This window comes from Schistocerca serialis, chromosome 1, assembly GCF_023864345.2.
Source record: "Schistocerca serialis cubense isolate TAMUIC-IGC-003099 chromosome 1, iqSchSeri2.2, whole genome shotgun sequence".
In the NCBI taxonomy this organism is placed as follows: Eukaryota; Metazoa; Arthropoda; class Insecta; order Orthoptera; family Acrididae; genus Schistocerca; species Schistocerca serialis.
In genome coordinates this window covers 396261400-396277890 of record NC_064638.1, presented here as the reverse complement: position 1 = coordinate 396277890, position 16491 = coordinate 396261400, and the positions used below count along the sequence as shown (strand labels likewise).

At 37.3% G+C, this 16491-nt stretch overlaps 1 protein-coding gene across 2 annotated transcripts in view; it reads right to left on the bottom strand.

Moving 5' to 3' along the window:
* Positions 1 to 8818: 8818 nt before the first annotated feature.
* Positions 8819 to 16491, bottom strand: part of LOC126471500 (serine/threonine-protein phosphatase 2A 56 kDa regulatory subunit epsilon isoform) — a 296643-nt gene continuing 288970 nt past the window's right edge. For both annotated transcript variants that reach the window (XM_050099725.1, XM_050099718.1), the window contains one exon: positions 8819 to 13807. Coding sequence is in view for 1 of the 2 variants with exons in the window: in XM_050099718.1 (XP_049955675.1) it covers positions 13723 to 13807 (85 nt within the window). In the remaining variant the exon portion in view is untranslated. The remainder of the gene's footprint in view (positions 13808 to 16491) is intronic.

The following is a 16491-nucleotide window of genomic DNA, read 5'->3' as shown; positions in this document are numbered from 1 at the left end:
ATAAATGTACATTTGCCTTTCCTTAACCTATCCTCTAAAGTAGGTCACAGGGTCAGTATCACTTCGTGTGCTCCTACGTTTCTCCAAAATCCAAACTGATCTTCCCCGAGGTTAGCTTCTACCAGTTATTGCATTCTTCTGTAAAGCATTAGTATTTTGCAACAATGACTTACTAATCTGATGGTTTGGTAATTTTTACAACCATCAGCACCTGCTTTCTTTGGAATTGCAATTATTACATTCTTCTTTGGTCTGAAGGTATTTCGCCTGTCTCATACATCTTGCACATTAGATGGAATAATTGTCATTGTTGGCTTTCCCAAGGCTATCAGTAGTTCTGAGAGAATCTCTTCTACCCCCGTGGCCTTGGTTTGACTTAGGTCTTTCAGTGCTATGTCAAATTATTCTCACAGTATTATGGTCTTTCAGTGCTATGTCAAATTATTCTCACAGTATTATATCTCCATTTCAGCCTTGCCTACATCTTCTTCCCTTTCTATAATGCTTCTTTCAAGTTCATCTCACTTGTATAGACCCTTTCAGCTTTCCATTCTTTGGTTGGGAGTTGTTTTCCATCTGAGCTCTTGATATCCATACAGCTGCTTCTCTTTTCTACAAAGGTTCTTAAATTTTCCTGTAGGCAGTATCTATCTTTCCACTGGTCAAATATGCTTCCCAATCCTTACATTTGTCCTCTAGCCACTCCTGCTTAGCCAGTTTGCACTTTCCTTCAATCTCATTTTTAGACATTTGTATTCAACTTTCACTTGCTTCAGTTGCTACATTTGTAAATTTTCTCCTTTCATCAGTTAAATTGAACATCTCCTGTGTTATCCAAGGATTCCTATTAGTCCTGGTCTTCCTACATATTTGAACCTCTACTGCCTTCATTATGGCTACCATTCATCTTCTACTGTGTCCCTTTCCCCTGTTCTGGTCATCCATTACCTAGCATTCCTTCTGAAACTTTAACAACCTTTGGTTCTTTTTACTTATCTAGGTCCCATCCTCCTAATTTCCTACATTTTGGCAATTTCTTCAGCTTTAATCTACAGTTCATAACCCACACGCTGTGCCACTGGAGAAACCTGTGAGCTGTTCTGTATGTGTTAACCATTGAAAATTTATAGTCCTTCTTGAAACACGTATTCTCACACCCCATTCCCAAGTGATGCTGTTTACTGAAGCTCTCATAGAATCTTGAGTACTGGCACCAGTCAACAGATCAAAACCAAAGGAAGTTACTGATGTTTCCCTCTTACGTTCTATGGTGTTGCAAATCTACTTGCTTGTCCATAAATTATTTATTGCAAATAGAAAACCAAACCTATATTTGTGATTAACACTACTGCCATATCGGGCAAGAATCCTGAATTTTTTTGAGTGTAACTGCAACACCAGGAGTGTGGTTATCCCTTCAAGATTTCCATCAGGGAATACTTTTTGAGAAGAGCATCTAAAAATTTTCAATTTTCCCTTACTTCCAATTCCCACTTAATCCCAAGAACAATAAAGTCTAGAGCAAGCCTTTCCTCTCTTGCTGGATGATGGTGTCTAAGCTCCCGAAAACATCCAATTTTATCACCACCTTTTGCTTCTGCCTGATCTGTTTCCCATTCACACAAATAAAAAAATAAAAATTTAAAAGCATCCTAATCAAACTCGTATACATATGACAACCACCTATGTTCATCGTCGATGTGCAACAAACACTCACAGAAGGCATTTGGCAGCACTAGCAGTGGAGGATATATAAAGCGTGTCGGGGGATGCAGAAAACAGTACAATCACGGTCTTAAGCGTGAACAATGCAATTTATCTGACGGCTGAAAGAGCACGATCACTGGCTTTTGGGCCAGGGAAGGAAGCATTTCTGAAATGACTAATTTTGTTAACTGTTTGCATGCCACCGTGGTTAAAGTACACCCTGTATGGTAAAATGATGCTATCCAAAACTGGCACTGGGACAACTGTGGTGCACCACGGGCGACGGCTGAACGACAGCTGTGGAGATGCATTTGTGGGAACAGACACAAATGTTAAGTGACAGACTGCCCAGATACATAACGGGGCTACCAACAGTGTCTCGTCAATAACATTTCAAAACAAATGAGGGGGTTAGCAATTTCCAATTATATTTACAAGAAATGGCAATCATATTGTTTTGTTTGGTTAAATATATATTCCAATCTCACGATATTTTGGCATTTCATGTAAAATTCACAGCAAACTGTCTTCTTTCAAGAAGTGGCTTCTTATCACTTCTGTCGGCACTTATGATCTAAGAATAAGAATATACTATAAAATCCGTAAACATTTTTTATGACCTCTTAAATGTTTTTAAACTAGTGGTACTCATTTACAGCAGTGTGACCTTTTATTAATATCATACAAATAGTGATGTCCTTTTCTTTTTTTTCAGGCACAAATAGTATATTCCTCTTACAAAATCTGAAAATTAGTAACAATGGCTAGTACAAGGAATACAATACTGGAAACTACTACTCACACGAGTAACTTCACTGGAAGTGGTCAAAAAATGCTGCCTCATGAACTTCTCACTTTGTATGATGTTCTCAATAAGGAGCTTCTGCTAAGACATCAGTATGAAGAGTGGAGAGAAGGCAGAAATTACTCAGCAATTACTCAGCCACTCTTAAACAGCATATTTATCCAAAAGTGCTTGAAAAGTGGGGTTAGAAAACAGTTGTTTTGTGGTGCCAATTTTAAATTCGGGATTCACAGGCTTAAACAAGTTAGAAAAAAAAAAAGGGAAAGGCCAAAAACATATCACATGGCTGAGGAAGATTGGCAATGAATGAGGATTACATAGAAACATTAGCCAAGCTCTTTGACATCCTCAACTGCAAGTGTGACATTTAGCTACGTTCAGAATTTGAGGTGATGACAACTGTAAACATGAAGTTCACATCTTCTGCTCTTGTTCTAAGGATATGAAATAGTGTTTATTGAAGGTCAAAGAGAGAAGGTCGGACCCATTGGACAGCGTCAAATTGGGTTACCAGACCTACCTAAGCACAACAGGCAAATTAAAAAGCAGAAAAGGCAAGAATATGAATCAAGACTTTCTGAATACAAGCAGAAAAGGATGGAAGAATTAATATTACACCCATAAAAAATTCTTTTCTCAGAAAGACATGATGTGAAATCTGATGTTAAAGATGAAATATTCTGAAGATCCTTTGCAGGTACCATGTGATGATTCTGATATATCTTCTACTTCACATAATACATTACAATTTCGCAACATTGCATTGCAAGGCACTGGATATGGTGTCATCATATGAACTAAAGCTGCCATTACAATAGCCGCATATTTGGACGCTGGAGACAGGAAACTTGTGGGTTTTCACAATAAAGTAAAAAGGCCCAAGAATAAGTCATGAAATCACTTCATGAAGAATCATGCTCAATGCACGATGAACAACAATGAATTTACCTTATTTGATGGGTGCCAAAATTCCAATAAAGTTCTGTTACAAGAAGATAACTCAAGTCATCAGTTTCAGTATTTCAAAAGAATGGCATTACACTGTTTGCAGTGAGCCAGACGGAAAGTATCTCTGCCATTTTACTCCAGAGAAAGAGTTAACAAAAAGGAAACTGACTGAAGTTATTGCTAACCATCCTTGTGGATTTTTTAAAGAAAAACAGCACTCATAAAAGTGTGCAGGCTACTGGTGGTGATTCAATGAATTTTACGATGTTCGGGAAGGAGAGTCATGCCTTGAGTTGAGACACATCTGGTTTTGTTTGCACTCTTCTTACTACTAAGCTACCTTTGTACTACTTGATCAAGGAGTTGGATGGGAAAACTTTGTTTAACAAGTGGAGTGATAAGATTGGCAGTGTGCTTGATAGCGCAACAGAACCTGAAATCAACCTCTCATTTGTCTGCATGTCCTTTCCAGAGCCTTTGGTTCCCCTGAGTGACACTGTTGTCAAAGACCTCTCTACAGGTTAGACTTATGCTTATAGGATAACTCAGGCTATAAGGAAAGGTTCAAGTCCAACTGGTATGGCGTCAACAGAAATTGGTCCTGTAAGCCATTCTCAGTTGTTAACAACTGTAAATGAGATTTATCGTATATGGGTTTCAAAACAAGGCCTTAAAGGCAACGACTTAAATATGTTCCAACTGTTTGTGGAATACATTGTCGGAGTTTACTATCCCTGCTGGTTTACAATGAAATCTAAATTCTCTTGGGTGGAAGGACAGCACCACATTTTTTTATCAAATGAAGCTCCTAAAATCCCAAAAGGAGGCGGCAGCAGCAGGTATTGTTTCGTCAATAACACAACTTTAATGGTGGAACACATTTAGTGAAATGGTGTTTCAGACACTTCCAGGCTTGGAAGATGAAGAAGAAAGGAAATCAGGGGTCTGGAAGGTAACTGAATTGAAGAATTAAGATGATGATACAACAGGAGGTCTATCTTTTGGCCTAGTAAAATGCATGCAGCAAATCCAAATGCATCTTCACTTTTGGAACTGATAGACTGGTCAGAAGAAGTACATGAACCTCCAAATGCTTGTAAATTCAAAATCTCAGAAATAGGAAAGTTTGTTAAAGAGCCAAGAATTTTCCAAAGTAGATATGTCAACAAACCATAGAGAGGTGTGTGAAAAAAAAGTAACTGAGGCTTCTGGCAAAGCGTATACTCATGAGAAATGAGGAGGATATGTTGAAGAGCAGAAGAATGATGTCTAGGAATGAATCAAAGCAAGATCTGATGAATGTTGTTGGTTGAAGCTTTCTACCTTTTTTTAAAATGTGTTTCCAATGTTTGATAAAAGAGACATAATATAATGAAATTTCTTTGAGTTCATTAAATCACTTTTTGAGCAAATTTTGGTGGAGTTTATATTAATTCATGCCCTTTTGTCAGAAATTTCAATATACAGTATTATAAATCATAAACTTACCTAGTTAAATGATTATCAATGAAGAAAAACCTCTTAAATTAGGATATTACGCATCAAAAAGCACATTTTTTGGCCTCTATTTCATAAAAGATAACGAAATTTTATTTTTGTCCTCTAAACTGACACACCCTGTTACTGCATATGGGTCATCACAACATGCTCCTGGTTCATGCACCCATGTTGACTGCTATTAATTGGCAACATAAGCTGAAATTTGAACACTAATACAACTAGATGTCCACTGAGAGGCAGCAGGTGGCCTTTTCAGATGACAGATGAAGTCTGAAAGCAGACATCCAGCAACAATTGAGGCTATCAGCGCAATAGTGGCCTAACACACATTTTTGGAAAAAATGAGATATTCACACAGAACAGCACTTTACGCCCTACCATTACATCCTACAATCGCCCGACATGTATTTGGACACCATGGACAATGTGGCAGCATCAGACACTGTTTGTGCACTGTGCAGTGCCATATGAAACAGTATGCCACATACGCCACTATTGCGCCACCTATGCATAGCGAGTAGGCCGGTGGGACAGTGTACCATACAGCATGTGACGGCTGGTGGAGGACACAGCTGCAGTATAGACTCACAGTACTGTGGTCAACACACTGCTGAATGGTCATTAGTGTGTGTGTACTACAGAACGACATGTACAGCAGCCCCAGTGGCCGAATCCGCATTGTGAGGAAAGGATGGTGTTATGTTCCATTGTTGGACTCATATGATTTGATATGGACACTGGTGCAGTTCAGGAACATTTTCATTTCAGACCCATTTGGATCGGACACTACTACTGATGCCTCAGACATGGACGTGCACCTGGCCGATTCAGCCAGCATGTAAATGGTACAGCTGATGAGTTACACGTCATGTTAGCAGAGCCCAATCTACCCAGTACATCGAAGGATACCACACAACCCACGTCAACCATCGACATACCAGAGGGGGATCGTAGTACCGGTACCGTTAATTGCACCGCAATGAGGAAGAAAACGGGTCCAGAGTGCACACCTGTGGTCATGGAACATTTGAAAAGAAAACCAATCGAAAGGCGAAGAAGACAGTAACATGAAGGGAAACGTAGTGTAAAAGAAATGTCCCACCTCGGAGCACACACTTGTCAGAAGGAATGTGGTCAACATTTTTCACTTGAACACCAGCAACATCTATTTGAATTGTTCTATGCATTAGGTAGTTTTGACTCGGAGTCGGCATACATTTTTGCTATGTCGAAGGTAATTCCTATGGCACGCGCGTGTTCTTCTAGTACTACAGTGTTGCTACGAGTAACAACATGCCTATACCATTTCCAGAATGAAGAGGGAGTGGATGTGAAGATCTGTAGAACATTCTTTAAGAACATTTTGAGATATCAATTGGTAGGATTACAAGAGTTCTCTCGCACAAAGTGCAGCACCAAACCCCACCCATCAATAAGCGAGGCACATGCCCTGCTAAAAACAAAGCACCAATAGCAAAGACGGTTACGGTAGAGAACTGCATAAAATGGTTTCCAGCATATCGGAGCCATTATGCACGAATGAATGAAACAGTGGATCAGAAGTATTTGTCACCAGACCTGAGCATGGGGAATTATACCATTTATATAAAGCCGAGCATGATGATCTGGTCTCGTACTACATGTCTGGCCAGATACATAATACAACATTTAATCTGCCCTCTCATCTCCCTGTAAATGATTCCTGCCATAAATGTGACCTCTATAACATCAAACATGCTGCAGCTGACACCGTGGAGGAGAAGGGTAAATGGGAATGTGAAAGAGTGTTACATCAACGAAAGGCCGAAGCATGCAGACGGGAATGCATCATGATGCAGTAAAAGGGAGTCATTAGGAGAACGATATGACTGTGATTGCCTTTGATTTGATGATGACTTTACCGACACCAGTACTTACGACAGGTACCTGTTACTACAAGCAGCAATTGTGGACATACTGCCTTGGAATATGTGACCAATGTACCAAGAAAGCTAACATGTATGTATGGAGTGAGGGCAAAGCATCCCGAGCACCGCAAGAAATTGGATCATATCTCATGCATTACATTAAACACAATGTCCAAACAAAGCAACTGATTATGTCCGCAGATCAATGTGGCGGGCAAAATCAGAATATAAAAATGGCCTTACTGTGTCAATTTGTGGTTCTATATGCAGACTTCACACCAGAAGTAATCCACCATAAATTCCTAGACAGTGGGCATTCATACCTACCATGTGACCAGGACTTCGGTATCATCACGGCGAACAGGAAATTTCACCCGAACATATACACACCCTCTGATTGGATGTCATTATCACTGCATGAAAACAACAACCCTTCACTGCTATACCGATGACAAGGAATGATTTCATGTCAACAGTACGTTTAGAAAGAAACATATGTAACTGTAGTGTCTACACAAAATACCAGGGTGCAATGGTTCCATATTCGGTGGCTTCAGTATAAAGCATAATCTCCCCATATGTTTTGTAAGTACTACAATGAGCCAGATGTCGCATTTGCCGACGTCAGTTTTACTAAACGAGGGTCGAAACTAATTGAGACTCTGGACGTACTATATCCCAATGGACACGCTATTAGCAAATTGAAAGAGACCAATTTAATGACCTTGCTGCAATTTGTACCCCTCGTGTACAATGGTTATTACCGTAACTTGAAGACATCTGCACAGCCATGTGGCGACACCACCCCTGTAAATGATGATACGGATGATGAACATTAATGCCTCATGTGTATCTTGTCCAATGTTTGACTACAGTGTGTAAAGCAATAATGGCCTATTCCAAACATTTTTTGTATTACAGCCAGGTGCGTCAAAACAGTAGTGGCCTAACCCACACAAAAAAACAGTCTAAAAATACTATTACAGTTAACTCCAAGTATAGCCAATTACCGGACACCATATCACATTATGTATACCACTATCATTGCTATGTGCTGAAGGCCTTAATTGTTGAAAGCATCCAAGCCTGAGGAAGGAACGTTATGGTCTGGAGAATGTTTTCATGGCATTTCCTGGGTGATCTTGTCATTCTGGAATGCACAATGGATCAACAAAAGTATCCCATCTATCCTTGGGGACCATATCCACCCCTACACGACATTTGTTTTTCCTCTACATGATGGCATCTACCAGCAGGACAAACAATATGTCACACAGCTTGCAGTGTATGTCTGTGGTTCGAAAAGAACCGAAATGAGTATACCATTATCCCCCGGCCACCAGACTCCCCAGATTGAAACCCGATTGAGTGTCTGTGGAGCCACCTCGACCACACTGTTCTCACTGCACAGCTGGTAATGGAACTTGAGTCGGCTGGGTTCCACAATGTCTTTCGGTCTTCTTGAAGCTCACTGATACACTTCCTGCACATCCGCACTATAGAAGGTGATTATTAAGGGTTTTGACAGGTGGTAGCATTAATGTGACTGGACAGTGTATAATTATATCAGAGGCAGAGAAATATGATTTGGGCCACATTTATATTGGCTCACATGATAACGACTTTGCCAACAGTAGTCAAGCAGTCAGTTCTACCTGTGACTGGTAAAAAAGGTAAGTTTCTTTGTTTACTTTTTGCATGTGTATAAAATTTGTTTCCCCCCACATGAAAAACTTCTCTGGAATGTATAGCCTTATTAGCCAATAAAAACCTGTTAAAATGGCAGCAGTTACACAGCACATATATAATATGTTATTGACAGAAACAGAAATTGAATATTCTAAAGTTAGCTACAGATCTGGACAAAATGGGAATTTGTGTAACTGCAGCTGTGAGGAATGATAAATGTTTTGGAAGAATATCTTTGGTTGAGATGATTACAAACACACTATACAGCACAAGTTGCAACTCTTTATTCATTTAAAATTTGGTTTCAATGCAATATACATACTAATAGTTTCCATGACACTTCAGATTCCTATAAAAGGCATTTTCCATCAGATCCGTTACTTCTCAAATCTGGAGGGAAGAAATGGGAAAGTATATGTTCTCACTGATGCACATTATTTACATATAAAATAACACTGCTGGATCTGGGGGTAGGGTTTCTAACATGCAACAATGGCGAGAAAGTGGATTAACAGCACTAGTTGTTGTTTTGCTTCTGTAACAAGTTCTGTTTATGTGGAAATGTCCTGAGAAAGACAACTTTCTTCAATTACACATTATTTAGGTACATCTCACTTCTCTACAAAAGGGATGTGGCATATAAACAGTCAAGAAATTACTGATGTACATCACCTCTGCAGCACTCAATTCCTTAAAAATGCATTCTTTTACCCATATATATTTATATATATATATATATATATCTCTCTCTCTTTCTCCTTCTGTTCCTTTTTTTTTAGGCAACCATGTAGACATTTCAACATTTAGTTTGTACCAGCTGAGGTCTAAGTAAATACAGCATACAAAAATTTAAATCAAGTATGAATTATCCTATGTTATGCAAAGTAACTGATATATATGGTCATCTGTGATTTGGCACAGAATAGTTGGGTAAATGTGTCAACATTTATTAGCTTCAGTTGACACGAGTCTACAGAATGGCAGTATTTTAACGCCCATAGTAAACATGTGACAATATGCATTCAGGTTTCAATCAGCTGTATATAAAGTTAGTAAACAGCACTGTGGAGGTATTAAAACTAAGAAATGACATTATGTGCAAGAATGACTCTTCCTCATTACAGAACACAATTATTACAGTCTCACAAAGCAAAAATGAGTTGAATTCTTACATCCTTGCATGCACACAATAAAAACATTCAACAAATTCAGAAGTAAAATACATACACATCATTATTACTCATGAATTAATAACTGTTGTTAAATCCTGGAGACAACTTTAAAACATGTGATTTCTGTAATTCACTTTAATACAACAGATACACAAAACAAAATTTGTGTGTACAAGCACACTTTAATTCTCTCTCTCTCTCTCTCTCTCACACACACACACACACACACACACACACACACACACACACACACACACAAATACACAAATACGTATGTGCGGAAGTTTTGTGATGATCACAAAAATATGAATCACAGCAAATTACAACAAAATACACCATATGTTTTGTAATGATAAGCTGGAAACAAGAATAAAATGTTTTGTGATTTCTTTAATGCCTTGTAATGTGAAATGTCAAAAAAATCTATATAGTACTCATGATAAATCTCTGGTTTTGCTCTGTGACAAAATTGTCCCATTAACATTTATCACATTTCACAGTACAGGCTCACATACTTTATAAACTTCCACTGGCCTTCAGAATGTATGGTTCACTGTGCATGGGAATAGTTTACAAATGAATAATCGCATCATTTACAAAATCAAACTGTTACATTACCAAAAGGTACATTCTGTTTATGAACTGGGACTCTTGTCATATCAAAGCCAAAAGTTTCTCCTTTTTATCAAAAGATAAAACCTGCAATCTCATCAGTCACTTTGAATTTTTAGATTTTTAGAACATCTTTTCTGTACAGGAATTTTGTAGGAACATATTTTTAGAACTATACACATCGCAACTATAAAATGAGGCAATAAAACCAATGATGGGAATAACTGAGCATGCAAAAACACACACACACACACACACACACACACTCTCTCTCTCTCTCTCTCTCTCTCTCTCTCTCTCTCTCTCTCAAACCAAATGCTCTAGAGCTCTACCCAAAAAAGACCAGGTATTTGCCAGCACATAAGAGTGCTGAAATGATTGTTGTTGACAGTGTCACTTCATGGTCAAAACCAGACCTCACATATTACAGGTCCATTAATTTCCCTCTTATTGAACATGGCTGACATGCTGGTTTCCTCAGTTTTTCTGTATCTGATAATTCAGTCATCATCAACATGGTATCTTACACATCCCTGTACAAAGGGGACAATAAATAAGAAACTGACGATGTGTAAATTGCAGTGAGAATCACAACATTTATAAAAAGAGGGAGAAAAAAAGAAAAGAAAAGAGCAGTTCTAACTCAACCTGTCTAGTGGTGAAAATAAGAAGAGAAACAGGAGCCAAATGGAAGATATTCTGTTGTTTCAAACAACAGAACATGCTTTGTGTCTTACATTGGGGTCATTTGGGGTCTTTGGGGGGGGGGGGGGGTTGTAGTGAATATTAAGGCGTAAACAGGGGGAGGGGGGGGGCCCTTGGGTAGGTGCCTATGCCGTCATGTTTTTAAATAATCCCACAGCAAAATTATGTATAAAATTATGTTTATGTATGATATTTAACTCTATTACGTATACAATGGAAATTAAGGTAGATTGATAGGTACAAATATTATGCACTATCAAACTGTTTACATACTGACACTGCTCACAAATAAGAATTGGTTTTTATTAACTGAAAATGTAAGTAAGTATCAAGTTAGCAGCTGTTTTAATTCATGGAAATCTTTCACATAACCAATTTTTTTAGTTTTGTTCTATCATCTTTGGCTACTTAACAAGTGCAAATCATTCCTGAAGAGTTAGAAGACACAATCTGGTTTAGTAATTGCAGAATTTACTTTTTTTGACAACTGCTCTCAGTTCATAATTGAAAAGTGTTTGTCCTATACCATGGCATGTGAAAACTGAATGCATGGTCAATCACATGATGTTTCCCACAAAATAGTGTTCAAGTATCAAAGATATGGTCAAGAAAAAGCACATGAAATTTGTTTTTTTTTTCTAATTTGGAATAAAACCATGTTTGGACACTAGAAGCTGAACAAAAAGCAATGCACTTGAGAAGAATCATGATACTTATGTATTACAATAATCAAGTGAAATTGTTAAACCCACACCTACACATGTATAATGTATGGGGCTGCTGCCTAAACATGACTACTGCGTGCACCCTTTTACAGTGTGAGACTGATAGCTTTGCTTTTGCAAATGGCAGTATCAGTAGCATCTGTTATAATTTGTTATTTCTAAGACTAGTGATTAAATTCTGATAAATTTGCCCATTTTTAGTAACATTCGTGGGCTCTGGCACAATAAGAAGCCTGACTGACAGGAGCTCGACAACTTTCATTACTGCTTACTGTAACCCTTTCATCAGTCTTTGCATAATAAATACCGACACATATCTGTTTAGATTAACAAATCAAAGGCATATAAATGATCCCAAATTTTCTGAATCACTTTCAAGGTATCTGCACAAATACCATTTATTCATTGCTACAAAGAGCAGGGCGTGACGGGTTTGTGAATTCCATTATTTGATTGGAATGCTATTTTAAGCATAACTAACATCAAAGAGGTCCTGCCTCGAAATGTTTTATCCTGCTCAACAGAATAAACATTACCTGCTACTGGTATACTGAACAATGATAAAGTGAAATTTTTACAAAAGAAAAAGAAAACAAGAATAATAAATCATTATATTACAAGAAAACATAACCTAAAATTATCCTGTGAACTCTAAAAACAGCTTAAATTTCATTTTGCGACCACTATAAAACAATTATGAGAATCCACATAATGCTAGCATCTGTTCAAGCCTCATACACAATTCTGGAATTGATAATATTACAGAATGACAGAACAATTCCAGTAAAACATTAAGCATTTCTTTATTAAACTAATAAGTGTCCAACAACTAGGTGACTGATGAATACAGTTCTTTTGTGGAATATACATATATACTTTTTTTAATATTTGAACAACAATGTGATTGCTAATACTATGACATTACAGTCACTCAGCAGCAGACTGGAAAAAATTGTCCAATATTACCTTACAAATTCAGCTCTTCAAAATAAATAAATAAATAAATAATGTGCAGTCAACCACTCTCTTTTCCAAAAACAATTAGCACTTACAAAATTCTGATCATTTACAAATGTTACTATTTCAAAGTGATGTTGGCAGGTAATGTTTCACACAAAGTTATTTTTTAGGGGGAAGGAATGGAAAAATGTGAAAGAATTCATTTCAGAAATAAAAAAAGGGGCACCCAAAGCCTGCTCCACACATCCGAAGGCTCAGTTGATATCTTTTATAAAAGACTGACAGGTCATATAGGCAAAAACTGTTTTCTTTAATGTTGTATTACCATAAATATCTACTCCAACATCACAAAAATAAACAGTGAAACTTTGACTATTTGGATTTTAGGGGGAAAAAAATCAGAAAACAGAACTTTAAACAGAAAGGAGAAGCACTGATGAATTTACAATCATCTGAAAAGTAAACAACTTGCCTAAAAGCACACTTAAATAAAACTTTTGATTTACACATTAATTTTGTTGCAGATTTATTTTCTGAGGCATTTTTAAATGTATACATGCTATACAATATCTCATCAAATATATTTAATATTTATTAAGATTTCAGTCAGTGGAAATGCCAACAATTTGTGCAGAACAGTAGCACTTGGTGGATGCACATCAATATTCAGTTTATCTGCTAAGAATTATCTGGGTTTGGAGGTACACACAGAGGTGAACAATAATCCCGCCCGCCCAGTCTTGCTGCTTCTAGCTTCTGACATCATGTTCCCAACTCTCAAGACAAGTTAGAAGCTGAAGTAATCACATTCTTACAAATTTAGCTTAGCACCAATCTGGCTGCTGCTTTTCCCATTTGCTCTACCAGACTAACACTGACAATCACCGAGAGCTTGTAGTCTGGTCACCACACACGTTCATCACACAACAAATATAACAGCAAATAAAGTTCTATGATTCTTCTTTATAGTACATCACTTAATCATGTTAGGGTTATTTCTTTTTTACTTTATTATTCACCTCCAGTTCTGCAAGCCTTTTCCACAGCTCATCTCTTTCTTTTTCTCTCTTCTTTTCCCTGCAACAACAAAATTGTGTACTGTGAATATAATAATTTGAAATGAAGTGGAAGGGGCAAATCTTCAAACTTCAAAGGGAGCTGGGAAGAATCTATGAAGGTACATTTCAGCTAAGTAAAATACTATGAAATTCAAGTGCAATCCAATGAAATAACTGAACCGTACAAAATATCATTTAACGAGGGTGCTTATGTTATTTACAAAATTACTCAAAACCTTGATTTTAAGAGTTTCATTGAGACACTTTTCAAGAGTGGATATTTGACATGTGTAAAACATTTATATTCCTCTGGAACATCACCAACAATAGAAAATTTAAGTCTGACTAATTTTGCCATGCAGTCCTTCTCAATAGATTTGAGATTGTTGTTATTTACTGCTTTATATGGAGCTCTATAAAAATCTGGAGAAAGACTTGCATTTAAAGTAAAAAGTGTGGGTCCACAATGGACACACGAATTACTCCTACTACAATATTCAATGCCTTGTCCAATGATTTTACGAAGCTGTTTATTATACTTTTGAAAAAGCTTATAATATTAGTTAATAACAGCCAATGGCTGAAATCCTGGAGTGTTCAATGTGACATGTTGTCATTTTTGTAACCTGCATGTGAATAGTGTTTGTTTATTCATAAGGATACTCGGTTGCTCCACAAGATTTAGTGGACTCCACTATAGAACATTCCACAATGAATGTGTGATGGCCAATGGAAACAACCTTGAAACTTTTACATCTGCACCCAGGTCGTGTGTGTGTGTGTGTGTGTGTGTGTGTGTGTGTGTGTGTGTTTTCTGATAAGGGCCTGTCTGGCAGAAAGTTTTGTTTGACAGTCTTCTTGCTGTGTCTACCTGTGACCCCAGCATCTCTGCTATATGGTGAGTAGCAACTATCCTTTTCATAATACTGTTGTTATTGCATCCTGGATTTTCTGTTGTTCAAAATACATATGCAATACTCTTCATTAAATTTTTCTTAATACCAAAATTACAATTTGAAATTTTGTGTCAGACATTGCTTACTCACTGAAGAGGCACGACTTCGAAAAAAGTATTCTGATATCAGAAATAGTGGAGCATATTACAAGCTTAAGAAGATTTACACAGCAGATACTTAACCAGTACATATTCATTAAAACAATACAAAAATACATGTCCTATTACTACGAATTGTATGTACTATGCAAATGTCTTATCTACAAGAAGGAGAAGGAGGAGGAGGAAGTCATAAACTAGTTATAAAGAAGAAATTAATTTCAACAGTTACTAACCAGTAACAAGGATGTGGCATAACATTTTAATGTTTCAGTCTTTCAACCTTGAAAACAGCAAACCAACTATGAATGACTTCTACCGACAGTAATATATACACCATATAGTATAAAAGGCACAAAAATACTTGCTACAACTTCAATGAGGAGGATTCAAAAGGCCACATTACATTTCAATCTGCACGGAATGCTTTTCAGAGGGGATTTTTGTTTCATGCTGTAAACAGAGACTCCAAAATAAAATCTCAACTTAATTACAACTGGAAATATTGACTGATAATCTACAAAACCTTAAGACACCCTAATCAGAAAAAAAGAGAATAATATTAATTCCAATGCTTATATTCGAACCCCACTCACAGAAAAGGGCAAATTATTCAGCAAGTTATCAGTTAAAAAAAACTCACACACATCTTGCTGAAAAATATAAAACACTGATTTACTTAGTTGTACAAATCTTACTGTCTCACTGGCTTATTAAAAGAGATGCAAGATGGAAGACTGTTGAAAGGACTGCAGAGCTACCTTTGCACTATCACAGCCATTTTCATCCTCTCTCTGTAACATCGGTATTCTCACATTACAAACTACTTGGTTTCTAAGAAATTTATTACATAATTTAAGGAACTAAATTACACCATTTCAAAATTTAAGTACCGCAATTACTTCCTGACATCACACTTGTGCTGTTTGAACACATCAATTTTGTCTACAACATTTATACTACCACTTCACTGGATTCACTCATGCCCAAAAGGGCCCTCATAACCGTTTGTAGGCTTATCAGAAAACATTAACTGATTACCAGTTTTTGGGTTTTCAGTCGAGTTATCAGCAATAGACTTCACAGTTTTAATTACATATATTGTCACCTCTGCATGAGATGAACAATACAATTTAGAGCATATTGCTATTCACCACATCGAGGAGGCATCAGACAGTAGACCAGCACATTTAAAAGTAGACTTCAAGACTGCTGTAAAATATGGCTTTGCCCAAAATCTGATATTTTACCACAGTCTACTTTTACATGTGCCAGTCTGCTGCTCAACACTGCCTCTGGATGGTGAATGGAAGTTAGAAGACAAAAAATGCAATGAACATCAGTTGAACTGATGACAGTAAATCAAGGTGAGAAATAATCAAGTCAGCAGGTGAGTAGGCTCATGGGCACTGCACGCGACGGAGACAGTCCCTCCTCCTGCAGCTGTCCCACCCCCCAACTGTTACAAAGAAGGGAATAGCACTCACTGTTCATCGAAATACCATCCCTACTATTGATAATAGGATACATCAGAGAAAAGGGCTAACCACATCTAAAAGCAATTAAAACAATAAAAAAGAGATGACAGAGCTTGCTGCAAAAGAGGGAGGGTAGAGGGGTCCCCTAACACCCATCATGTGGGGGAGGAT